Source organism: Phaenicophaeus curvirostris, chromosome 13, assembly GCF_032191515.1.
Source record: "Phaenicophaeus curvirostris isolate KB17595 chromosome 13, BPBGC_Pcur_1.0, whole genome shotgun sequence".
NCBI classification, from domain to species: Eukaryota; Metazoa; Chordata; class Aves; order Cuculiformes; family Cuculidae; genus Phaenicophaeus; species Phaenicophaeus curvirostris.
The window spans coordinates 620,998-647,714 of NC_091404.1; the positions used below are offsets into that span (position 1 = coordinate 620,998).

Below are 26,717 nucleotides of genomic sequence, written 5' to 3' on the forward strand. Positions count from 1 at the left end.
CAAAGCTGAATCATCATTTTGCCTTCCAGAAGCATTCATTTTTTTCCCCAGCAACTTCTCCAAATCTGTTTGCCAGAGATTGCACTTTTAAACTACGATTGGCAATAGAGGTACAGCAAAACAGTATGAGAATCATAGAATAACCAGGCTGGAAGAGACCCACCCGATCATCGAGTCCAACCATTCCTATAAAACACTAAACCATGCCCCTTAGAACCTCATCCACCCATCCCTTAAATGCCTCCAGGGAAGGTGAATCAACCACCTCCCTGGGCAGCCTCTGCCAGTGCCCAATGATCCTTTCTGTGAAAAATTTTTTCCTAATGTCCAGCCTAAATCTCCCCTGGCGGAGCTTGAAGCCATTCCCTCTTGTCCTGTCCCCTGTCACTTGGGAGAAGAGGCCAGCACCCTCCTCTCTACAACCTCCTTTCAGGTAGTTATAGAGAGCAATGAGGTCTCAATAGTTTCAACTGCCTGCTCCCAGTCCTGCAAGGCTAGTTGTAGCTTCATTTTCTTGATGTAAGCAGGAATGAAGTTTTGAAAGTTTGCAATTATCTGATTCACAGTTTCCAGAGCTGCTGAATAATTCTGTCAGACCTCAAAATACTGTGCTTTACGAAACAGAGCAAAAACATCATTTCCTTCCTGCAGTGCTTCATCAAAACATTTCACAGCTTTTTTCACGTGAGTTTCTTTCCCACAGGTGAGGTCAAGCCATGCTTTCAAAATCAACCCCTCTTTACCACCACCAGAAACTTTGATCATTCTGTCAACATATTCACAAGGCTTTATCCTCACAATCAAGATGCCACAAAAACAAGCCAGCAAAGTACAGAGTCTGCTGTCCTGCTGTTTTACGTTGCTCTTTCATTTTTGCATCCAACTCTAGAATAGCATCTCGATCTGGATTAGGGCTCTTTTTATGGGCATAAATCAGAGCCATCATTTTACAAAGTGACACCTCCTGTTTGTTTTTAATAGACTCCAACTGTCGAATACCATCTTGGATGTCACCTGCCCGCAGGGTGCCGCAGGCCCAGTAGAAGAGGAACACAGGATCGCTGCCCAGCTGCCCCAACGCCACCTCCGCCACTGCCCGCACGTGCTGGAAGTAACCCTCTTGGCAGTAATAACTGAGCAGGGCCCACTGCTCCTCGGCGTCAATCGCCGCCACCCCACGGGGCCACAGGGGCCACTCCGCCTCAGCAGGGGCCGCTCCATTTTAATCAAACACTGCCTAAAAAGAAACCCAATTATTTAATCTTCTCAGTTAGAAGAGGTGCATGACTTGGGAGAACCTGAAAGCATACTTCTTAATGAGGAAAGAGGATTTTTCTCCTAGGATTCCTGACTTGACCAGAAATAGACAGTACTGGAAAAAGTGCAAACCTCATCTTCCTTGAAAACTTTCCAGCACAATTTTGCTGTAGGCATTTGATTTGGAAATGGATGGGCTTTAAGGTCTCTTCCAATCCAAACCATTCTATAATTCTATGACTTGCCATCTGAACACAAGCGGGTGGACTTGCAAGATTGGTGTTGCGGGTAGACTTGGCAACTCAAAGTAGACCTGGGTAGACCTTCCACTCAGCAGAGCTGTTGGAACGGGTCTAGAGGCGGCAATGGAGATGATCCAAGGACTGGACAGGCAGAGAGAGTTGGGGTTCTTCAGCCTGGAGAAGAGAAGGCCCTGGGGAGACCTTACAGCAGCTTTCTAGTATCTGAAGAAGGCTAGAAGAAAGCTTTTTGCAAAGGCCTGTAGTGATAGAATGAGGAGGAATAGCTTTAAACTGAAAGGGGGAAGACATGTTTAGAATAGACATTTGGAAGAAATTCTTCACCATGAGGGTGGTGAAGCAGTGGCAAAGGTTGCCCATGGAAGCTGTGGCTCCCCATCCCTGGAAGAGTTCAAGGCCAGGTCGGATGGGGCCTTGAGCAGCCTGGTCTAGTGGGAGATCTCCCTGCTCATGGCAGGGAGTGTGGAACCAAATGGGCTTTAAGGTCCCTTCCAACCCAACCCATTCTATAATTCTATGACCTGCCATCTTGACAAACTTGTCACCTCAGTGCAGAACTGGGTAGATCTGCTTAGCAGAGCTGTTGGCCAAGTATATATGGATAGACCTGCTGGCCCAGCATAGCAGAGTAGACCTGGAGTAGATTCTGGTGGAGCCAGGAAGATGTGCTGCCAGGCAGAGCCAGGTGCCTTGCTTGATCAGCAGAGCTGGCTAGACCTGGCAATGCAGTGAAGCCAGGAAACTTGTCACCTGGAGAAAACGGGTAGACCTGACAGCCCGGTGTAGGGGAGTAGTCATTCTGGTGGAGTTGGGTAGACCTGTCAGCCAAGCATTGCAGGGTGGATGTGCTCTCAGCAAAGCCAGGTAGACCTGCCAGCCTGGTGCAGCTGGGGAGACCTGGCTGCCCAGCCTAGATTAGACATGCCGTCTGGTGGAGTGGGGAGACCTGGACACCTGGTGGAGCTGGGAAGAGCTGCTCTATCAAAGCAGAGTAGACCTGATGGCCCAGCAGAGCCGAGACCTGGCATTCTGGTGCGGCGGGGTAGACCTGGCAACCAGAATTGCCGACTTGACCCGTCTGTTCATCAGAGCTCAGCAGACCGGGCGGAACTTAGTGGACCTGCTACCCAGCGGGCATGGCTAGACATGGCAGCGTTTGTCTTCCCCATTAAACTGTCTCCATCTTGACCTAGGAGTTGTCTGGCTTTTCTCCTTCCCATTCTCTCTTCCATCCCTAAGAGCTGTGGGGTTCAGCTGCGCAGCAGGGTCAACCCACCCTACTCATGGGCAAAGGGGTTCCTCCTCCCTGCAGGGAATAACCATTCAGCTCCACCGCGAGTAGAAGCCGGGGCTCCACCCCTTCCCATGCCGGGCGGGTGCAAAGAGGTTGGAGTCGTTGGTGGAGAGAGTGACGCAGAGTTCCTCTGTGGGGCCCGGGGAGGCAGGCCTGCCCCAGGGGGTTGCCAGGGTTTGGAGAACACGGAGAATGTGGGCATGCAGGTGGGTCCGGGGCCCTGAGGAGGGATTCGGGAGGGTGGGCTGGTGCGGGGTGATCTCAGGCCGAGGGTCCTGGGAGTTTAGGGGTTCCAGAAACTACCAGGCTTCCACTGCCCCGCGCTGCCCCCGTCGCTTTCGCTTTTGCTTTCGCTTTTGCTTTCGCTTTTCCAACCTGCGGAGTCGGTATCTGCGCTGGCAACTGGTGACGTCATGCGGTGCCTCGGGATGCCATTGGTGGGTGGGGTGGCGCAGCAAATGGGAGCGCTCGGAGCTCGGGAGTGGGGGAGGTGCTTGGGGCTTAGGGTTCAGGATTTGGGGCTCGGGTGCGGAGCGAGGCAGAGCCATGGAGCTGAGCCTGGTGCTGGGGCTGGTGCCGCTGCTGTTCCTGGGGGCCTTGGGCTGCAGAGGTAAACGGGGATTGGCACCCCCTGCCCTGACTTCCAGAACCCCCCACCCGCAGAACCCCTTCCGTCCTTGGCCACCGGAACTCCCTATGCCGCCCCGCCTTGTCCCTCCACTTTCCTTGGGTACCAGGATCCCCCCTGCACCCACCTTTCCCGCAGTGGTGCTCCCTTTCCGGGGCTTAGGGCACCCCCTCCTTGAACTCCCCTCCATCTCCAGGCATCAGAACACACCTCCCCTCTTCCAGTCCCTCTTGTCCCTCCTCCTTCTCGGGGCACCAGGACCCCCTTGAACTCCCACTCCTTGGGCACGGAGAGTCCCTGCACCCCCTCTCCTAGGCTTAGGACTCCCCCTCCTTGACCCCCCTCCATGCCTGGGCACCAGGACCCCCCTGCAACTTGTTTCCTTGGCAGCGGTGCCCCATTCCCCAGGCTCTGGGACCACCTCCACCTTGAACCCTCTCCATCCCTGGGCACCAGGATCTCCTCTTGTCATTTCTCCTTGCCTGGGCACCAAGACCCCCCTGCACATCCCTTTCTGGTGCACTGGAATCACTGCCCCCAGGACACAGAGACCCCCTCAGAACACATCTCCCTTGCTTGACCCCCCCGGACCTTTTTTTCAGACAGTGGGAACCCCATCCCCTGATCAGTCCAACAGACTTGTCCTGGAAACTGCTTTCCTTGACACTGGGGACACCCCTGGCCTGTCCCCTTCCCAGGCATCACAGCCCCACCCATTGCCCAAACACCTCTGTCTTTGACTCTGGAGACACCCCTGTTCCTGGGCACCTTGGGTTCTCCACTCACTAGACACCTCCTTTCCTTGACTCTGAGCACCTTGGATTCCCCTTCCTAAGAACTAGGACCCCCTTCCAGACTCAGAGGCTCCCAAAAAAATGCCCTATTGGTCACTTCCCCTCTGAAGCCACCCCCACCCCTGATCTGCTCCTCTGAGACCCCCCCCACCCAGCTTCACCATCCATCCCTGCACCCCACCCATCACTCCTGTCTCCCCCCAACCCCGCTGTTCTCTACCTCTCATCACCCCGTGTCCCTACAGGACGCCATTCCCTACACTACTACGGCATGGGGGTGTCAAAGCCCAGCCCAGGGCTGTCTGAGTTCGTGTCCTTGGGATATGTGGATGGGAACCTCATCTCCCGCTACGACAGCGAGACAGGAAAGACAGTGCCCAAGGCAGACTGGGTGAAGGACAACCTGGATGAGCAGCACTGGTACACCCAGACCCAGAGGGCAAAAGACAATCAAGAGTTTTATCATATGTGCCTGGACAGAATGAAGAGCATCTACAACCAGAGTGGCGGTGAGTGCAGCTGGTTTGGGGTTGCTTGGGGCTGGGACGGGATAATTCCCACCTGCCCCACGCTGCTGCTGCAGCCTGTGCCAGCCCTTCTTTCTGCACTGTCATTGCTGGAGGGCTCTCAGCCATGCTGTTCCCAAGCCTGAGGGGATTCTGACTGCACTATCCTGGCCCCTAGCAATCCCTGTAGCAGTCAAGGCCCCCAAAACCAGAAGGGTTCCCAGCCCCTTGTCCTTCCCGTGGTGCTTTGTGTCCCCCCGCCCAGAGCCACCCCACCCTATCAGATCTCCTTGTTGTCTCCTATGGCATTTGAGACCCCAGTCCCTTGCTGTCCCAGGCTGCCATGGAGCTGGAGGCAGAGGATCTGTGTCACAGCTTTGTGGGACACCTTGAGTGCTCTGGGCCCCAATCAGGATGGGGCGCAGCTCATGTGCTCGTTCCTGATTTTTCCCCAAGCCGGGCAGAGTGCAATGTAGGGAGCCTGTACCCCCCTGAAGGCCCAGGGCTGCAGTGGCCTCCTTTCTGGTTGTATTTCAGGGGCTCACACGCTGCAGCGCAGGTATGGCTGTGACCTGGAAGATGGCAGCATCACTGGGTTTTATCGGAGTGCCTACGATGGGAAGGACTTCATTGCATTTGACATGGCCACAATGACATTCACGGTGTGGGACACAGTGGCGGAAGTCACCAAGAGGCAGTGGGAGGAGGAAGGAAGGAAAGCTAAACAGTGGAAGGACTTCCTGGAGAACACCTGCATCAAGTGGCTGAGGAAATACCTGAGATACGGGCAGGCTGTGCTGGAAAGGAAAGGTGAGGGTGAGATGGGGACCCTGGGAAGGTTCTGGCATGCGTGTGTGTTCCAACGCTCACCACCACTCCCTCCCCAGAACTGCCTATGGTCCAAGTGTCTGGGAAGGAGGCCAAGGGGATCCTGACCTTGTGTTGCCGCGTTTATGGCTTCTACCCACGGCCCATCGCTGTCAGCTGGTTGAAGGGTGGCGAGGTGAGAGACCAGGACACCGTGTGGAGCAGCATTGCGCCCAATAGTGATGGCACCTACTACATCTCAGCCTCCATTGACATACATCCAGAGGAAAAGCACAAGTACCAGTGCCGTGTGGAGCATGCCAGCCTGGCACAGCCTGGCCTCTTTGCATGGGATGAGCACAGTGGCCTTGGGCGCATGAAGCGGGATTCTGGAGTGGTTCACCTCCTCACTCCAGAGATGGAGTCCAACCTAGTCACCACCGTGCTGGCTGTGGCTGCTGCTGTCATCCTGGCTGTCACTGCTGTCATTGCCGGATTTGCCTTCTGGAAGTACAAGTTGAGTAAAGTCCCAGGACAGGTGAGACTGAGGGGTGTGGGAGGAAGGCTTGGAGCCAGGTGGGGCTGTGGCCCTGAGCCGCTGTGCCATGGGGAGCCCCCAGGCCTGGCGGTGAAGCGTGGGTGACACTGATGCCTCTTTCTCTCTGCAGTGAGGCAGATGAATGAGTATGACAAGGCGTCAGGTGAGTACCGGCAGCAGATGTGGCTCCAGCCGCTGCACAGAGCTGGGGTAGACTCAAGGCTCTGGTTTGTGGCCACTGCCATCATTTCCCAATCCCCCTTCCTTCCTTTGTTGGCCCTTTTTCAAGTCCCATAGTGGGGCCATAGGGAAGAAGTGGAGTCTCCCTGTGGTGTGGCAGCACCATCCTCCTCTGCTGGTGGCTGCAGTGAGGCTGTGGCTCCTGGGCTAGCTCCTGGCATGGGCACCATGCCCATAGCAAGTATGGGGCTGGCAGCTCATGACTGTTTCTCTCTGGCAGGCATGGACAGGGGATCTGGCAACTAGGACACAGCTGTGGGGTGGGCCCAGCAGGGGTGGATGGGCTCTCTGTGCTCCTCCTGCAGCTGGAGCAACACCAGGCTGTGTCAAGGGGCAGCAAAACCCTGAAAGCAGAGAGTTGGGAACAGGGAGGTGGCCGTGGGTGACACTGTCTCTTCCTCCTCTTCCTGCAGGGAGCACTACCTGAGCAGTTTATGAGGGGTTGGCCCATGGCGAGATGAATCCCTGAAGTGACTGGGCTTGATCAACAGGCCCAAAAGAAAATAGGTGCCCCGTGGATGACTCGTGTTGCGCTGCTGTGTGTGCTGTTTAATCTGTAACTCCTCACATTGCTGTGATCAGTAGAGTTGTGCTGTGTTATTCTTAATACACAGGGTGTGGGAAAATGCATCATAGTCACATTATCAGAGGAATTGAGCTGTGCCACCTTACTTGTAGCTACTTCAGAACACAGAGAGGAAAAGACCTTTGGTGCCCTGGCTAACCAATCAGCAAGAGCATGAGTGCTGTGTAAAAGGAGAAGAACTATGTAGGAATGCTGCACCTCAGCAACCCCCTTAGTTTCAAGATGAGAGATATCCAGCTGCCTCCATAATCTCCTCTCTTGGGGCCTTGGCCAGGCTCCAGGAGGGAGAGGGCAATGAGTTTGTGAGACCAGAGATTCTGCATTTTTAGAATGATGCGAGTTGTTTATTTAACAGTGAGAAAAAATAGAGGGAAGATCCACCTCAGGTCACCATCATTCATGGAGGTAAAAGATTTGGATCCACCAGCCTCTTAACAATGGGGCCAAAGTATAGGGTCAAAAGCCAAATGGTCCTCCTGAACCAGCTAGAGTAACGGCCACAAGGAAAGACAATGCAGTTTTAATCAAGAAACCTGATGTCTCAGGAGATATCACTGTTGAACGGAATTTGGACATTAATAACTACTTGATATCTTTAGGAAAGACTCTCCGGGAATTGCAGAAATTTGTGACTGTTAACAAATCCCTAGAGCTTGATACACCAGGACATCCATTCCAGCCTGGAAATCGGGTGTAGATCAAGTCCTGGGACTCGGAACCATTAACTCACTCCTAGGTGGAAAAGACCATACCAGGTACTTTTTAATGTCCCCATGTCCCCATCACTGCAGCAGTGATGTGACTGTATTCCCAGAATGTGATATCTTGAGAAAAGGCTTTGGGACTTGGGGTAAAATTTGCAAGAAGGTTGGAGATATATTTCTCCCCTTAAATGGTACTTTAGATGGGAAAGAAAGATAAATTTGATGACCCCCAAGTTGCCCTGGAACTGCACGCAGAAAATCACACGTAACTTTGTCAGGGGCAGATGTAATAATAACAACTTTCCCTTTATTATGAAAAGAACATTAGAATTCTGTAAAGCCTGTATCGACACCTCCAGCTGTTCACAGGCTGAAGTGCTAGCCCCTGGGTACAGTGTATGGGTATTGGGAAGTGGGTCTTGGACTACCAGATTACCTTTTACTGAAGAAAATATGCCTATAACCTTAGGCCTCCTGACACTGTGCCCTATCTGGAAATGAAGCCCTGTAAGCCCTCAGTAGTGGGGAAAAAACAAAAGAGCCAGTGACAGAGGTAATTAGCAAGGGCCAAGCACATCCACTGAGGTACTATGGGTATCACACAATTTTTTTACTTCCAGGATTGACTGCACTGGAAAATTGGATTCTAATTTTAAGTCTTACCTGATAAGTGGAAACGCTAGGTAATTCTTTTGCCAAAGGATTTAAGTTGATCGGTTGGCAGGTAGAGGCCAATACTAAGGCAGTGTTACAATATTGCCTGGTTTTAGATTTATTGCTGGCCAAAGAGGATGGAGTCTGTGGGGATCTCAAGTTGGACATGGATCATTGTTGCATCCATATCCCAAATGTAATGGAAAAGCTTAATAAGCAGGTAGAACAAATTCAGAATGTTGCCTGACAAGCTTGGGATCTTGGAGAGGATGCAGGAAACAATTGGCTGAAAACATTTTTAAGCCATATAGGTGGAATGTCACTGACCGAGTGGCTGGCTTTCTTGTTGCAAACTTTAGTGTTAATCCCTGTCATAGTAGGGATCATCTTTTTAGTATTAAGTTGTGTAAAATGCATAGTGTTGAAAAAGTTCCTATTTCTAGAATAGAGGTAGGTAAATAATGTTGATGTTATTCTGCCTTGCTGCTTCTTGTGTGTGAAGAAGGGAGGTGTGGGCCTTTAGATAAGAACCAAAGGACCAAAAAGGAAAGGAAGGATTTGACACAAGAAATAGTTACTTCTGCAAAAAGTAGAATATTTTGATTTAAGCTAAAGTAGCATTAGTTTTCTATAGAATCAGTTTTCTAACTAATTTCAGTTAAGTTTAATTTAAGTAACTGTATTTTTTGAAAGTTGGGCAGAATGTTCCTCTGAGAGCATGGGTTTTTTTTAAAACCATGTTTTTTCACAGTGTTTTTCCAGACACTGTTCTTTGAGAAATGATAACATTTGATGTTAAGTATGATATGTGCTGAACAGAGGTGTCCTCTCATCTAGTCACCTCTGTTTGCAATCCTTCTCTATCTGAAAATACAAGCTGAGACAGGAAGCTGTCTCCAATTAGCAGAGATTTGGCTGTTGTAAAGTTCATAATAACATTAGAATGAGTCCTTGGAAAGTAGTAGAATATGCATAAGAATATGGGAAAATTTATACACATGCATGTAAGTGGGAAATCTGTTCTGTAACAAGGTCTTGTACTGTTACACATGATTGATGGAAATTATTCCCTCAAGCTGAAATTAAAGGATATTTGCTTTCTAAAACTCCAAAATGAGTCATGGAGAGTTTATTTGCTGGCATTTTTGGTATCGTGGCACAGCTGTAAAGACCTCCTGGGCCAGCGGAGCTGTGTAGACCTGGCAACCTCGTGGAGCCAGGTAGGCCCAGAAACCAGGCATAGTTGGGTGTCCCTCATAGTCCTGTACTGGGACCAGCACTGTTTAATATCTTCATCAATGATACGGACAATGAGATCACGTGCACCCTCAGCAAGTTTGCAGATGACACCAGGTTGAGTGGTGCAGTTGTCACACATGAGAAGGACGGGATGTCATCCATAGGGACCTGGACAAGCTGGAGAAGTGGGCCTGTGTGAACTTCATGAGTTTCAACAAGGCCAAGTGCAAGATCCTACACCTGCATCAGGGCAATCTAGGGTTTCAATACATTATGGGGGATGGTGTAACTGGCAGCAGCCCTGTGCTGCTGGAGAAGGACTTGGGTGCTGATTGATGAGAAGCTCAACGTGAGCTGTCAATATGTGCTTGCAGCCCAGAAGGCCAACCATATCCTGGGCTGCATCAAAAGAAGTGTGACCAGAGGGGCGAGAAAGGTGATTCTCATCCTCTGCTCCTCTCTCTTGAGACCCCACCTCGATCTCCCACTTGCTCGGGAGCCCCACATGCCTTGAACCCCCTCCATCCTTTGTCACTGGGATCCATCCAATGCAGCCCCCTTTGTCCCTCCTTTTTTCTCAGCCACAAGGACCCCCCGGCATCTCCTTCCTCTTGCTCCAGGACCCCCTGTGGGAACCAAGAATCCTCGTGCATCTCCTTCCCCAGGCACCAGGACCACACACACCTTCCAGTCCCTCTCACCTTTCCTCTTTCCTTGGGCACTGGGAATTCCTACATCCCCTTTCCCAGTCAGCTGTTCACCCTTCCCTGGGCTTGAGATCCCCCATCCTTTGAGCTTCCTCCATCCCTGGGCACTGGTATACCTGCCCCTCCTCCCAGGCAGCCCCTCTTCTCCCTGCTCTGTCTCTGGGCACCCAGACCCCCTTGAACTTCCATTCCCTGGGCACCAAGAATCCCTGCACCCCCTTTCCTGGGCTTGGGAACCCCCTTTCTTTACCCCTTCCATCCATGGACACAGCCTGAGGCACCAGGGCCCCCTTGTACCCTCTTTCCCAGGCAGCAGTGCCACATTTTGTGGGCTCCAGGACCCCCCCATCCCTTGAACCCCCTCCATCCCTGGGCACTGGGACCTCCTCTTGTTCCTTCTTCCTTGGGCACTGGGAACACTCCAGGGCACAAGGAGCCTCCTCAGAACACATCTCCCTTGAGCCCCCCATGGATCTCCTTTTTCAAACACTGGGACCCCTCTCTCCTGATCCCCTTCTTTGACTCTGACACCACCACCCCACTTTCGCTTCCCTTGACACTGGGGACCCCTCTGAATCCCTCTTCCTGCACATCCTGTCCCCTCCTTCTCAGCACTGCCCAGACTCTGCTTTCCTTGACACAGGTGGCCCTCTTGGGCCCCCATTCCTGGGCATCTTGTGTCCCCCACCCATTCACTGGACCCCCCTTACCTTGACTCTGGGGACTCACTGGGCTCCCCTTTCTGGGAACCAGAATCCCCTCCCAGACCCAGGTGCTCCTCCAACATTCCCCCACTGGTCACATCCCCCCTGAAGCTGCGTTCAACCCTCCAATCTGCTCCCCTGGGGCCCCCGCCCAGCCTCACCATCCATCCCTGCACCCTATCCATCACTTCTGTCTCCACCCAACCTCTTGTCACCTGTGTCCCCACAGGGCTCCACTGCCCATGCTACTTCCACACTGAGTTGTGAGAGCCCAGCCTGGGGGTACCCAAGTTCGTGTCCATGAGGTACATGGATGGGATCTTCATCTCATGCTGCAGCAGGGAGATGGGGAGGATGGTAGCCCAGGCAGACTGGGTGGTGGCCAATATGGATCAGGAGCACCGGGACACCCAGACTGCATTGGACAGGACAGCCAGCAGTGGACCTGGACATCGCCTGGGCCTTGACAGCACAAGGCAATGCTACAACCAGAGTGGGGGTGAGCGTGGGCTGCGAGCTCAGTGGGGCTTGGCTGGGGCTCCGTGGGGCTGGAGAGTTCCCACCTGCCCCACAAGCTCCTGCCCTGCCCCATGCTGCTGCCCTAGCCTGTGCCAGCCTGATCTAAACCTTTAATGCAGACAGTGCACAGGGTTCTCCCATCTTCACTGTGGCTGGACAGAAGAGGACAAAGAATTCCCTGGGCACCACCACACTGCATCCGGTCACTCAGGAAGGACAGCAACAATGTGACCTTGAGAGGCCCCGAGCTGGAGCCTGCATCAGGCTGGGTATGGGCAGGTGAAGGAGGTTAACAGCTTCCCATAGGGCACCAGGAAGAGGGACCCGTAGGAGGAAAGAGGGCAGGAGGTAAGTCTGCATGACAGAAGAGGATGGAACAGAAAAAACAGAGAGGGTCCATAGGGAAAAAGTTGTGAGAAATGCATCGTGTCCTGAAGAAAGCATGCAAAAAGATAAATGAATGTTAGTGAGGTAATGAGAGAAAGCATCCCTCAGCCCCCAAAGAAGAGCGCTTTCCTCCTTGTGCCATGTTTCCTTCTCCATTCTTCCAATTCCAAGAGAATCTCTGAAGGTTGCTGGAGCAACACATGGTGAAATCTCTCTCTTTCTCTCCTCTTCTCTCTTTTTCTTTTCTGTCTCTCAAGGTGGACAAGGGGTCCATGGAGCATAGGAAGCCCTGGGGGAAGCAGAGCAGGAGATTCCCAATTCTCAGAACTGGCAGCTCTCGCAAGAGGGGCTGATGTGGTGAGGGCATTCTTGGAAGCAGCCATAGGAGATTTAAATGGCTGTGAGGGAGCACAGTCACCCAGGAGCAAGCGAACAGGAATGGCAAACAGGGCAATAGGGCATTGAAAGGGCACGGCAAGGTAGTTTGTGCAGCCACAGGCAGAGCGTGTGGGCAGGACTCTGGCACAAGGAGCTGAGAACAGCATGAGCCAGGGTTCCAATCAGCAAAAGGCTGCACCCTCAGCGTCCCTTGTGGCCCGTCTCGCCACAAGGGTGGCAACAAACACCCAAACAGAACTCTCTAGAGAACAGGCAGCTGTCCAGGTCCTGGCTGCAGGGTGAGCCTGAGTTTTGGGTGGGTATCTGACAGCAGCACTGAGGTGAACTGTGGTAGATGGGCCCAAGCGAAGGAACTGCTCAGCCTGATGACAGAGCTTCAGGAGGAGGTGTATAGGCTGAGGAGTATCAGGGGATCTGAGTAGGAGAATCGTACTCTGTGATCCCCAAGGATGATAAACCAGCCAACTGCAGTCCAGGAGACAAAGGAACCCCCCACCCTCCTCTCACCATCAGGTAGATGGAGGAGATCTGGGAGACAGGGGAGGATGGAAAAAAGTTGCTGCAGCTCCACTTTGAGCACTGGGTGCAGTTATGGACACCACAGGATAAAAAGGATCTAAAACTACTGGAGAGGGTCCAGAGGAAGGCAAAGAGTTGGGGAAGAGTTTAGAGGGGAAGAGTGTGAGAAGCAGCTGACATCACTGGGTCTGTCCAGCCTGGAGAAGAGGAGACGGAAGAGAGGCGCCACTGCACTGTACAGTTTCTTCACAAAGGAGAGGAGGAGGAACAGGTGCTGAGCTCTTCTTTCTGGTGACCAATGACAGGACCCGAGGGAATGGCAGGAAGATGCACCAGGGGAGGTTTAGGTTGGGTATCAGGAGAAGGTCCCTTCACACTTGGGATCTATCCCCATATGAAGAAACAAGCACTGAGCCCTAAAGAAGGGCAGAAGGAGGAAGTGCAGGTGAAAGATCCTTCAGCAATGTGTCTTCCTTATAGCTTGTCAGTGTTGTCTGAAGAGGAATGCCAAGAGTGAAACCTCAACCTCCCTGCCCTCAGTAGGGTCAACAATGTCCAATACCTACCTAGAGAGAAGGAAGGAGGAGAGGGAGAAGAGGGAGGAGAAGGAGCTGTAAGAGGAGGCCAGGATGGCTCACCAAGAGAAGCAGCTCCAGAGATGGTGGCAGGATCTGGAGTGGGAGCACAAGAAGCTGCAGATGGAGAAGGCCTCTTTCCAGCTCGAAGGGCAGAGCCATACAAATGTCAAGGGCCAGGCTGCTTAGGAAGCCATGCCCTCAGGGAACTACTGGGTGCTCCTGGGCCATCTGCCTGCCAGGAGCAATCAACGGATCACCTCACCTTGGGCCACAAGACTTTGCAGCCTTTTCTGCCCTCCTCTCCCAGGACAGCCTGGTACTTTCCCATCCAAACAGACATAGCCCTGAGGTGAGAGCCCACAGAGCACAGGCTCAGTAGGTACAAACACCTAGAGCCAGGGAGGAGCCAGGCAAGCAAGATCCCAAACTGGTTTGGTTTTTTTTTGCAGAAACAAGATGGTATTCCAAGGTTCTGTGCTTCCATGTGCAGGGAAGTTGCTTTATTAAAAGCCTTTTAGGTCCTTGTCCATGCGCACCAGTTGCTTTCTTGTGTGTTCAGTGCATAGGAGAGGATGGAACAGAGCTGGCAACATGGGGCATAAATTAGACTCACTGTACCTCTCCCTTCTGAGGTGCTGCAGCGGGCAGCTCCCCTGAGAGTCAGGTAGGGCCCAGCTCCTTGCCCCCAGTGACTGGGGCATCGTTGACTGGTGGCACCCGGCTACCTGCTCAGGGCTACCCATGGGTGCCTCACATCCTAAAAATCCCTGGGGATGCAACAGGACCACCCCCTGCTCCCTAACAATTATAGAATTATAGAATAGTTTGGATTGGAAGGGACCTTAAAGATCATCTAGTTCCCTGCCATGGGCAGGGACATCCTACTAGATCAGGCTGCCCAAGGCCCCATCCAGCCTGGCCTTGAACACCTCCAGGGATGGGACGTCCACAGCTTCCTTGGGCAACATGTTCCAATGCCTCACCACTCTAATGGTGAAGAAATGGTGAAGAAATTCTTCCTTATATCAAGGCTAAACCTGACCCTCTCCAGTTTGTGCCCATTCCCCCTCATCCTATCACCACAAGCCTTTATGGATAGTCCCTCTCCAGCTTTCTTGTAGGCCCCTTTCAGGTACTGGAAAGTTGCTATAAGATCTCTTCTCCAGGTTAAGCAATCCCAGGTCCCTCAGCTGTTCCTCATAACACTTGTTCTCCACACCCTTCCCCAGTTCTGTTCCACTTCTCCAGATGTGCTTCAGCTGCTCAATGTCTTTCTTGTACTGAAGGGCCCAAAACTGAACCCAGGATTCAAGGTGTGGTTCCACCACTGGCGAATCCAGGTGCATGAACACTTTCCTACTTCTTCTGGCCACACCATGTCTTATAGAAGCCAGAATGCCATTGGCTTTCTTGGCCACCTGAGTATTTTGCTGGGTAATGTTCAGGTGGCTGTGGACCGGCACCACTAGGTCTTCTTCCACTGGGCAGCTTTCCAGCCGTTCTTCTCCAAGCCTGGAGCATTTCAAGGCTTTGTTGAAGCCCAAGTGCAGGTCTCAGCACTTGGCTTTGTTGAAACTCATACAATTGGCCTCATCCCATGAACCCAGCCTGTCCAGGTCCCTCTGCAGAGCCTTTCTGCCCTCAAGCACTTCTACCCAGTCTGGTGTCATCTGCTAACTGACTGATGGAGCACTCGACCTCTCATCCAGATTATGGATTAAGATATTAAACAAGACTGGCCCCAACACAGAGCCCTGGGGATACCACTTGTGGCCAGACATCAAATGGATCTAGTTCCATTCACCATAACTCTTTGGTTGGGTTTACACAGCTCATCTGAACCAGCAGGTCCACCTGGCAGTGCCCGATTGGCAGGTCTACTACATCCTGAAGCATCAAGCCTTCATCATGGGGCTCTTGAATTGTCTTTCAAGTAGCGACTGAGTTTTGATTTGGACCCTTGCTGAGCTTGGAGGATGCTGTAGTTGAAGACTATTTGCACTGTACTCTGTGACCATGTCCCTGTTCTGTTTCCCACAGGAATGGATCCAGCTCCTCCTGCGTGTGCCCCTGACTGAGGGCATTGCTGCCCACTGGGACTGAAGCCCTGCAGCTGCGGCACCAGGCAAGCTCGTCCCTGCCACAAGGAAACCTGGAACTGAGCATGGAAAGCCCCTGTGTGTGTGCGAAGGGTTTCTTAGAGCACAGACATGGGTGGGACAAAAGAGACCTGAATGTCTTTTCAGCCCTGCTCTAGAGACTCAGGATGAAATGCCTGAACTCGCTTTAAAGAACACATCTTCCCAGCTTGGAAAATTAGATCATCCCCTGTCACCTTCATGTGTCCTGTCTAACAGTACGACAAAATAAAGTTGATATTCATGCCCGGCTATTTTTCTAACATGAGCAATGGCACTGCAGGAAAGAAATGTCTCTCCCCAGCTGAAGGAGGGAACATCCTAGATGGCTTTAGCCTGTTTCACAGCAGGTCTTCCTGGAGACCCTACCTTGAGGGAGGCCAGAGAGGGCAGAGAAAGTGCTGCCTTGGGCTGCTCCTTTGCTGCTGAGCTGGGTTGGGCTCCTGGCATGGCGGGAGCTCGTGGCAAGTGGGCAGCGCTACAAAGAGCCAGCTCTGCCCAGGAGCAACTCCTCTGCAAAGACCAACAGGGCACTGCCTGCAGGCAGTGAGGGGAGAGGAGGGAGGCAGAGAGAGGCTAAAGGCAGTGTGGAATAAAAGGAGAAAGGAAGCTTCATTTGGAGAAAAATCTTCACAGCCCTTTACATGATAAGTCTCTAAGTGCAGGGCAATGCAGGTGCCATTCCTGAAAAGATCTCCCAAAGACCCCACAGCCTAGGGGTTCTATTGGGAAGACTCTTACAGTTTCTCCAATGTAGAGAAAAAAGACGTGCTTTGGAGCAGGGCTAAACTCAGAGGGGCAGGGCATGTGAGCTTCCTTCACTGAGGGATATCAGTGCTTCTCATAGCAACCTGATTGGCCCAGGCCTATTGTCCATGCGCTCGCAATCACCAGCAGCAACATTTGGTTGGTTAACCTCCAAAACCCCACACGCTGCCCCTAAATGCTGTCTCCACCCTGATTTGCACCTCTGATGTTCACCTCTTTGTTCAGCTTCCCGCTCTTACAAGCCACGGTCAGTTCAAGGACCCCACGTCAAAAGTATCCAACAGGTCTACCTTGCGATCACCGATTCCTACAACCCGCCATGTACTTCTTTCTCTTCAATCTCTCTCTCCTAGACACAGGCTGCATCTTCATCTCTGTCCCCACATCCATGGCCAATTCTCTTTGGATCACTAGAGCAATCCCATACACAGGATGTACTGTCCAAGACTTTCTCTATGCCTTTTTGATTCTGCAGAGTATTGTCTCCTCACCATCATGGCCTATAACCACTACGTTGCCATCTGCAAACCCCTGCACTATGGGACTCTCCTGGGCAGCAGAGCTTGTGTCCACATGGCAGCAGCTGCCTGGGCACTGGGTTTCTCACTGATCTGCTGCACACGGCCAATACATTTTCCCTGCCCCTCTGCCAAGGCGATGCTGTGGACCAGTTGTTCTGTGAAGTCCCCCAGATCATCAAGCTCTCCTGCACAGATGCTGACTTCAGGGAAACTGGGCTTCCTGTGACCAGTGTCTTAGTAGCATTTGGGTGTTATGTTTTCATTGTGGTGTCCTATATGCAGATCTTCAGGGCTGTGCTGAGCATCCCGTCTGAGCAGGGATGGCACAAAGCCTTTTCCATGTACCTCCTGCACTTGGCTGTTGTCTCCCTGTTTGTCAGCACTGGCATGTTTGCCTGCCTGAAGCTTCACTCCTTCTCCTCCCCATCTGTGAATTTAGTGCTGTCATTTCTCTATGCAATGGTACCTCCAGCACTGAATCCCCTCATCTACGGCATGAGGAACAAGGAACTAAAGGATGCTGTGTGGGAACTTACAACTGGGTGGTTCTCTGATGCAATGAAGTCCTGACCTTCGGCATAGCAGTCGTCTTTTTTTTTAATAGTTTTTAATTGTGATCATGTTTTCAACTCCTTTTTAATTCCTTGTCTGCTTATCTCTTGTGACCTTTTGGCTGAGATAGCAGCAACCCATGCTGTCTGTGTTTGTAAGCAAAATAAAGTCCCTGCAGCACCTTGTTTCTTCCTGAGACTATTCCTGATAGGCCCTTCGGGAGCTGCAGGAACAATTCTTTTGTGCATGGGTGGAGTGGAAAAGAGTCCCAGCACCGCAGCACTGCCAGGCAGCACGAGCACTTGATCTCCCAAAGCTGTTCTCTCTCTACTTCCACACTCTCCTTCTCATCCCTTGCCTTGCTGTAAGGTCTGAGGGCTCTGAGCTTGGTCACAACCATGCTGCGTGGCAGTGCTGTGCCCGCAGGCAGGGACAGGCAGTGGGAACTTGTGGGACAGAGGTGCCTCCAGAACAGCCTTTCCATAAAGCAAGGGGATCTCCTCAGGGCAGAGCCTGGAGGATTAGGTCTTCTTTCAAAGTTTATCTCCAGAAAATGCCCAAGATTGAGGCTCACAGATGAAAACACCAGGGTACAGATAACAGTGTGGGTGTGCAGGGTTGTGGCAAATACTGCTGTTCTCACACGGACGAGCCTCCTCCATAGGCAAGCACAGCAGGGTCTGATCTGTTCGCATGTGTTCTGGAGACCCTGGGTTATCTCCCAAGGTTAATCACGTAGCCCCTCACAATCACCTTTCCCAAGCACTGGCCTCTCACCCCAACTCAGAGTTTTTCTTTGTCCCTCTGCAGAAGGACACGAAATCACTTGGTCAGAGGTCCATCATTGCATTGTGGAGAGGAGATAAAACCATACAAGAGTCACAGAAGTACTCAGGTCCTATCAGGTTTGGGTTGCAGAGGAGTAATTGCACACTTGGGTGGTAGAAGGGTCAGGTCATAGCAGGGTCGTAGAAGAATCAGGTCATAATGGAGTCATAGAAGAAATAGTTCATAGAAGGCCATAGGCATAGAAGGCATAGAAGGCAGAGTCAGGTTGTAGAAGAGCCAGGTCATAGCAGAGCCATGGAAGAGTCAGGACATGGAAGAGTTGGGTCATAGAATAGTTGCATTATAGAAGGTTCATATCAGTGTTATGGAAAGGTCATAGAAGAGTCGAATTATAGAAGAATCACAGAAGACTCTTAGAAGAGCTGGGTCATAGTACGATCATGGAAGGGTCAGGACAGAAGGTTTGAGTGGAAAGTCCTTCCTCAAAGGAACTGTTGAAATGGTTCATACTGGTGCATTGCAGAGAGTTTTCCTAGTGGGGTTATAAAGTAGTTCAAAGAGCTTCTAATAAAAAATGACTTTTCATTTGCAAGGGTGCACTTCATTATTTTCCAGTTAGGCAGCATTGTCTGATTAGAATTGATCCAGAGTCTCTCCTAAGGAGACCTGAACTGGTCAGAGAAGCTGTCCCTTGAGCTCTGACACAGCATGGACAACTTTGCTCCTCAGCTTCCCAGTCCCATCACTGCCCCATCATACGCTTGGGAATCGCACCCCTTTTCCTCACATCACCCTTCTCCCCTGCCCTCTGCAGCTGGGGGTTCCAGCTCCTTCATCTCATCTTCACCCCTGCTCTGCTCAGAGCCCCAGCTGCACAAAGGCAGGGAGGGATTGCTCTGAGCCTTGAACAAACAAAACAAAATAGAGAAGATTCTCCATGAAAATAAACCCCACTCCTCCACTGTGTGCCCAGGACAACCCACCACCCACAAGGCTCATCTTTCACAAGGCGGAACCATGCCAGGAATGCATTAGACAGAAAGGAAATTATGAAATAGCCACAGTTAAAGAGTGGAGTGAAAGCATGATCAGACTGAGCAGGGGCAGCCAGGCCAGCTTTGAAGTCCCTGAAGCTCAAAGCAGCGACCTAATTGTTGGGAAGTACCTGAGGGATCAAAGAGTGAGGGGAAGGGAAATGGAGAGAGCAATGGCCAGTGCTTCTGTGCAGCTGCACTGCTGGAAGGAGGACTTCAGCCATAGTCAGGTGAGTCAGGAGAGGGGGAATAGGTGAAAGACAGGGGAGATGATATGCATGGCCTGACAGAGAGAGCACTGACAGTGCAGGTGGGGTGGAAGGACAATAGCTCTCCTCTTGCTGTCAATGCCCATCCTGACAGCATCCTACTGTGATCCCATGGGAAACACTGTCAGGTTATGAACAATATCCCATGGTTTCTGCTGATGAGGCCGTGCTCACACTTTTAAATCCATGTCCAAATGTCTGATGGGTCCAAGCCAAGCTCCACTGCCTGACTATAAGCACCCAGCGCTGCCTCCAGAGGCCCCAGTGACTCTGCAGCCCATGCCTGCGATGGGCAGCTGGCACAAAGGAGCTGCTGTAGATCAGAAGCCCCCAGCTGCTGCAGCCGGAGCCTGGGTAGAGAGTCCCAGGGCACCTAGACTGGCACCACATGCCCGTGTCCCTGTCACTTCTTCCCACCTCAAATTACAGAATCATAGAGTAGCTGGATTAGAAAAGACCTTTGAGATCATCAAATCTAACCGTACCTGTCCACTACTAAATCCTATCCCTAAGCACTTAATGAACCCATATTTTAAATACCTCCATGGATAGTGACTCAAACACCTCTCTGGACAGCCTCTTCCAGTGCTTGAGAACTCTTTCAGAGAAGAAATTTTCCCTAATGTCTAATCTAAACATCCCCTGGCTCAGCTCGAGGCCATTTCTTCTTATCCCATCACATGTCACTTGGAAGAACAGATCAACACCCACCTCTGTACAACCTCCTTTCAAGGCAGTTGTAGACAGTGATAAGGTCTCCCCTCAGCTTCCTCTTCTCCAGGCTAAACAACCCCAGCTCTCTCAGCCGCTCCTTGTAAGACTTGTTCGCCAGCCCCTTCCTCAGCTTTGTTGCCCTTCCCCAGATACACTTCAGGACCTCAACATCTTCCTTGTAGTAAGGGCCCAAACCTGAACCCCGGATATGAGACGCAGCCTCACCAGTGCTGAGTACAGGGGCAGAATCACTTCCTTGGTCCTGCTAGCCATGCTGTTTCTGAATTAAGCCAAAATGCCATTGCCTCCCAGGTGCCCAGGTAAGGGATATTGCTAGGAAACTTCCCTGCCTGGTAAGGCCCTCAGACGACTACCTGTTACTGCTGTTCCATATGGGAGGTGATGAAGCTGCAGTAGGTAGCCCAAAGGGGATTAAAGAGATTTTAGGGCCTTGGGATGGCTAGTGAGGGAATCTGGGGCCCAGGTGGTTTCTTCCTACCTCCTTCCAGTTACAGGTGGTGACATTGTAAGGATTAGGCAGGTCCAGTCTATTAAGACATGGTTCTGTGGTTGGTGTCATCACCATAACTTTGGGTTTTTCGACAACGGGATGGCCCACATAGCACTAGAATTACAGGTATCAGACAGAAGCCACCTTTCTCAAAGCAGGAGGAGGGTCTTTGCTCAGGAGCTTGCAGGGCTCATAGAGAGGGCTTTAAACTAGATGTGAAGGGGGAGGTGGATAATATCAGGCTTGCTTATGACAAGTGGTGGGAGGACAGACAATGGTTGGAGGGATGGGCTGCTGGTATGGGCCCTCCACCTGCTGCCCGGGAGCATGCTGGGGATGCCATGGTGCAGCTGAAGTCCTGTGGAGATGAATGAGAGACTCATGAAGTAGTAGGTGTCAGGAAGGAAAATTCTCCAAAACGCTTTGTAGGAAATAAATGGTTTTCCACAAAGAAGGCAATGCAACCAGCAGCCCAGCTGAAGTTCCTTTATACAAATGCACAAGGCTTGGGCAATAAACAGGAGGAGCTGGAAGCTACCATGCTACTAGAAAGCTATGATCTAGTTGCCATCACTGAAACTTGGTGGGACAAATACCATGACTGGAATGTGGCAAGAGCTACAGGCTGTTCAGAAGGCACAGGTCAGGAAGGAGGTGTGCAGGTGTTGCCCTCTGTGTCAGGAAAGGGATAGAATGTGAAGAGCTGTCATTGATGAGTAGCCACGATCAGGTTGAAAGCTTGTGGGTCAGAATAAAAAACTGAGGAATCAACAGGAACTTTGTGTTCGGTGTATACTATAGGTCACCTGATCAAGGGATCTGATGAGATCATAGACTTAGAATCATAGAATAACCAGGATGGAAGAGACCCACCGGATCATCAAGTCCAACTATTCCTATCAAACACTAAACCATGCCCCTTAGCACCTCGTCCACCTGTGCCTTAAACACCTTCAGGGAAGGGGCCTCAACCACCTCCCTGGGTAGCCTGTTCCAGTGCCCAATGACCCTTTCTGTGAAAATTTTTTTCCTAATGTCCAGCCTAAATCTCCCCTGGCAGAGCTTGAGGCCATTCCCTCTCGTCCTGTCCCCTGTCACTTGGGAGAAGAGGCCAGCACCCTCCTCTCCACAACCTCCTTTCAGGTAGTTGTAGAGAGCAATGAGGTCTCCCCTCAGCCTCCTCTTCTCCAGGCTAAACCCCTCCAGCTCTCTCAGCCGCTCCTCATAAGGCCTGTTCTCCAGCCTCTTCACCAGCTTCGTTGCTCTTCTCTGGACTCGCTCCAGAGCCTCAACATCCTTCTTGTGGTGAGGGGCCCAGAACTGAACACAGGATTCGAGCAGCGGTCTCACCAGTGCGGAGTCCAGAGGGAGAATAACCTCCCTGGCCCTGCTGGTCACACCGTTTCTGATACAAGCCAATAATAATGTCCCATAGGAGTCCTGGGGGTCTCTAAAGGAGTCCTGGGGATCCAAGAGGGGTCCTGAATGTCCCATTGTAGTCCTTGGGGTCTCTAAAGGGGTCCTGGGGATCCAAGAGGAGTCCTTAAATGCCATAAAGAGGTCCCAGGGATCTATAGAGGGTCCATAGTGGTCCTGGGTGTCTCTAAAGGGGTCCTGGGGAACCAAGAGTTGTCCTAGAGTGCCCTAAAGGAGTCCCAGGGGGCTCTAGAGGGTTCCTGGGGGTCCTAGAATGGTCCTGGAAGGCATTTAAGGGGTCCCAGTTGGCTCAAGAGGGGTTCTGGGTGTGCAAGAGGGGTCTTAGAATGCCCTAATGAGGCCCCAGGGGACTTTAGAGTGTCCGAGAGGGGTCCTGAGGGGTCTCTATACAGGTCTTGAGGATGCAAGAGGGGTCATAGAATGCCCTAAATGGGTCCAAGGGGGCTCTAGAGGGTCCCAGAGGGGTCCATGGGGTCTCTAAAGGGGTCCTGGGGATCCAAGAGTGGTTCTATAATACCTTAAATGGATCCCACAGTGATCTAGACAAAACAAGCTCGATTTTTGCAAAAGAGAGAAGCAGGATTTCTTTCTCTGATAGCATGTTTTCCTTAAAACAGTGTTTTTCAGACACTGTCCTTTCTTTGAAAATGAAAACGTATTGTGTGAAGTGTGGTCTGTGCTGAACAGATGTCTCTTCTTCTGTAATCACCTGTTTGGAGTTTTCATCTGCCTTAAATCCAAGGCCAAGAAGAGAGCTGGAGCCAGTTCCAAATTAGCAAGAGTTTTGACTGTTGCAAAGTTTCATAACATTAAAATTAGACCTTGGAAAGTAATAGAATATGCATAAGATTTCTGGGAAAATGTATACACATGCATATAAGTGGGAAATATATTCTGTATATCCTGATAAAGGATGCTTGCTTCCTAAAACTCCAAAACGAGTCTTAGAGAGTTTTATTTGCCAGCGTTTTTGGTATTGGGAAGGAAGAAAATAATTGACCAGCTTATGTGATGGATGGGTTGACGGGCCTGGACTTCTTTTCCTCCATCAAGAAGGAATGTCTTGGTACGAATTGCACCTCTGACTCTCAGATGTTTCCCCAGGAAAATATCTACTAACTCGAGTTTTTACCATTTCTTGCTTTAAATCTGCATTAACCAGTTTTAAGTGTTCAAGTGCTAATGCAGCAGTGAATTTATCAAGGCAATTCCAAATTCGTTTTAATCTGTCATTTGAATTAAACTATTTACTGCCTCCAGCATTGTGAGATTGTCTTTCTGGTGTCCAGTTTGGGGACCACACACATTAACCCTGTGAGTATCAGTTTCTAAGAGGGCTCTCGCAGGTAACTGGATTCTGACTTGTGGCAAAACCACATATAAACACACACATCATCCTCTAGACATAAACTGTCAACCAAGCATGAGATTTTTTAATCCAGTGACTCCATGGGAGGGTCTCCTTAGCCACCTGTCAGAATCTCACCTGCCCTGCCCCAGCACTGTCCCCGTCACCCCCACCCACCCCCTGCACGGGTGTACAAGGGCACCCACATGGCAGTGGGTGTGCAGGGCCTGCCATGCAACAGGGAGCTGGTGTGCAGGGGTGCAGAAACACCCATGCCACAGGGAGCAAGGAGCTGCTGCTTCAAGCAAAGGAGGTGCCTCCCCTCAACTCACCTCCAGAGCTTCTCTGCACGCCCTTTTTCTCTGCTTCTGCAATACTTCTGTAACCATGCACTGTAGCTGCTATAGGACCCTGTGCATGGCAAACATTATACAGCTGGCAGTGATAAAACCAGGTAATATTACTTCCAGTTCAGATCCCTCTCCTCTACCCAGCTGCTGAGCCTTGTGAAGCACAGCCAAACCAGCATTCAGTAAAACAGCAACTACAGGGAATGTAGACCTAAACAAGTCAGATCGCAACCAGTCTGGCTGTTTCATTCTTACACTCACTGAGGTCCTGTTAACATCACTCTGCCAGCACCACTTGGGTCTGGTCGCAAATGGAAGCAGCACAGCTGATGTGATAAACTGGAACTTCTAGAAGCATTTCCACTCACTGCACTGCTCGTCCTTGTCCTTCACCTGCTTCGTGCTCCAAAAAATACATCATAGAATCATAGAATCATAGAACTCTTTGAGTTGGAAGAGACCTTAATGATCATCTAATTCCAACCCCCCTGCCATAACAGGGACACCTCCCACTGGACTTGGGGGCACAAAGCTCCATCCAATTTGGCCTTGAACACCTCCAGGGATGAGGCAGACACTACTTCTCTGGGCAACCTGGGCCAGGGCCTCCCAACCCTCATTAAGAAAAATTTCCTCCTAATGTCCAGTCTAAATCTCTTCCCTCTCCAATTTATAGCCATTCCCTCCCAACCTATCACTTAATGCCTTTGTAAACAGTCCCCCCCGCCTTCCTGCAGCCCCATTTAGGTACTGGAAGGTCACTGTAAGGTCTTCTCGGAGCCTTCTCTTCTCCAGGCTGAACAACCCTAACTCTCTCAGCCTGTCCTTGTATGGGAGGCACGACTCCTCACATGGGAGGTATCCCAGACTCTTGGTTGCCAGTTGGTTCCCGCCTGAGAGAGATCTCTATTTACACTCATCTGAGTTTTCTTGTATTCTGATGGAGTTTGCAAGAAGCCAGAATGCTTTCCTGCGTTGTTCACAGAAGCACCACAAGAAGGCAAAAGAAAGCCCACTGTTCAGTTAGCAGTCACAAAAAACTGTGTGTGAACGTATCAAACCAATCAAGAGGTAGCAAACCTAGACCCCAAAAGTAGGTTTGCTACTGGACTTTTGTGTCCAGCTCATGTCTCCAGACTGCTCCAAGAACTCTTGGACATCCTTGCTATGCAAAAGTGAGAGCATGTTCAATGATCCGGTGGGTCTTTTCCAACCTGGTGATTCTATGATTCTATGATTCTGTGTCTGTTGCAACCCAGCACCAGCAAAAGCAACTACTTGAGCTCAGAGATAACTGACCCTAGAGTGTTAAAATATGCAGATTAAGGAGGCATGAGTTATGAATTCTGTTATTAACAATTTCTTACACTTGATGTGTGCTGAGGCATGGAATCCGGGGTGGGGGAAGGAATGCAATGGGATCCAGCCCATTGTGCAGCCCAACTGCACAAGCCCAGTTGTGTGGGCATGGGAGCAATTTGCCTCAGAGGCCATAGCTTTAGGCGGGGAGGTGTGTTTCAGTATTATAATGATATTCCAGTGATGCATCTGGAGGCTGAGTTGTCAGAGCAGCTATAATCCATCTCCTTAGAAAATAATTAGGCTCCTGTCCTCACAAAAGCCTAGCTAATAGCAGGAGGTGGCTACACCGACTTCTAGATGTCTCATCCCTGACCTACTGATGTACCCTTGATGCATTCCTTTCTGTTGAAGGCCTTGTATTCAGCTCATACCAAGGAGGAGGAGGGTAGGGAGATGGAAGCCCCCATTGCTGTACTCAGCTTTTATTTCCACATTCAGCCTTCTTCCCACAGCAATGCAGCCAGTGGGACTGGCGAAGGAGCTGAATCTCCCTTCAGCAAACGCCATCATGAGGACGCTTGGCTTTCCTTGAGGTGTCCTTCCAAACACTGAGCTTTTCTCCAGCATCCAAACCTGTCCTATCACATCCTTGTGTTACCTGAAAGTCCCATGGAGAAGCACAGAGATGCTACAAGAGAGAAAACACTGTTCGGTTTGTGAAATGAGCCACGTGTGTCCTGGGCTGAAAGTGGGGTGCTGAGACCTTACGAAAGGGTGAGGCCTTGAGTGGTGTGAGGTGGATCTCTCTGCTCTCAGCAGCACCTGGTGACTTTTCAGGGTAACATGGGAGTGTGATCCCCCTCCATCTCAGAGAGATGCAAGCCCAGGGCAGGTGGGAACAAGAGTGAGGGACAGAGCAGCTCCTCTCCCTCTGCACTGAGCCACATTCAATGCTCTGGCCTCAAAGGACTCCCTCTTTCTCCCTGAGTGGAGCAGAGATGCTGAGGGGTTCTGACATCCAAGAACACTCTTCAGGGTAGGACAGAAGATGTAAAAACCTTAAGCATTAAACCTGCCTTCTGTCCCCTCAGCTCCTCATCCCCAGCAGTTCAGATGCTGCCAGGCCCTTCTGCACCAGGAACAGCTCCACGGGACAAAGCTGAACCCCAGCAGTGTCCCCTGTCCCCACCATCCCCACAGTCCACTGCTGCAGAGCAGGGCTGACTCCTTGCAGCAAGCAGGCACAGACCCTGCTCCTCCCAGTACATTCAGCTGGCACCAAGAAGGGCTCCAGGCACAGAACTCAAGGAAGGGCTGCGAGAACAGGGACAATCTGTGCAGGAGGTGGGGGGGCAGAGATATGGTTTTGATTTCCTCAGAGAAGTCTCCCCTGACTTGTTTCTGTACTTTCCTCCTCTGTCAGTGCCCCATGCCCAGAGGCAGCAAATGTTCAACAGCTCCATCACCCAGTTCCTCCTCCTGGCATTCGCAGACACATGGGAGCTGCAGCTCTCCTACTTCTGGCTCCTCCAGGGCATCTACCTGGCTGCCCTCTTGGGAAAGGCCTCAACATAACCACAATAGCCTGCAACCACCACCTCCACATCTCATTGTACTTATCTCCACCATTTCCTCAAATCCATGGCCAATTCCCTCTAGGACAC

The 26,717-nt window shown here is 51.2% G+C and overlaps 1 protein-coding gene across 2 annotated transcripts; it reads left to right on the forward strand.

Annotated features, from left to right (window-relative positions):
• Positions 1-3,318: 3,318 nt before the first annotated feature.
• Positions 3,319-9,382, forward strand: LOC138726384 (class I histocompatibility antigen, F10 alpha chain-like). 2 transcript variants are annotated; one of them, XM_069868105.1, is made up of 6 exons: positions 3,319-3,421; positions 4,479-4,742; positions 5,277-5,549; positions 5,627-6,084; positions 6,215-6,247; positions 6,738-9,382. In XM_069868105.1, the coding sequence occupies exons 1-5, from the start codon at positions 3,358-3,360 to the stop codon at positions 6,215-6,217; spliced, it is 1,062 nt and encodes a 353-aa protein (XP_069724206.1). In that variant the 5' UTR covers positions 3,319-3,357; the 3' UTR covers positions 6,218-6,247; positions 6,738-9,382. The 2 variants fall into 2 exon arrangements, with proteins under 2 accessions (XP_069724206.1, XP_069724205.1); XM_069868104.1 differs by lacking the exon at positions 6,215-6,247.
• Positions 9,383-26,717: the final 17,335 nt, after the last annotated feature.

What these genes read in the sequence shown, in the direction of transcription:
- LOC138726384 (XM_069868104.1), top strand. Translation starts at nt 3,358, where the DNA reads ATGGAGCTGAGCCTGGTGCTGGGGCTGGTGCCGCTGCTGTTCCTGGGG. An exon ending in GGGGGCCTTGGGCTGCAGAG is followed by an intron (nt 3,422 to 4,478) that starts GTAAACGGGGAT and finishes GTGTCCCTACAG; the next exon opens with GACGCCATTCCCTACACTAC. An exon ending in CATCTACAACCAGAGTGGCG is followed by an intron (nt 4,743 to 5,276) that starts GTGAGTGCAGCT and finishes GTTGTATTTCAG; the next exon opens with GGGCTCACACGCTGCAGCGC.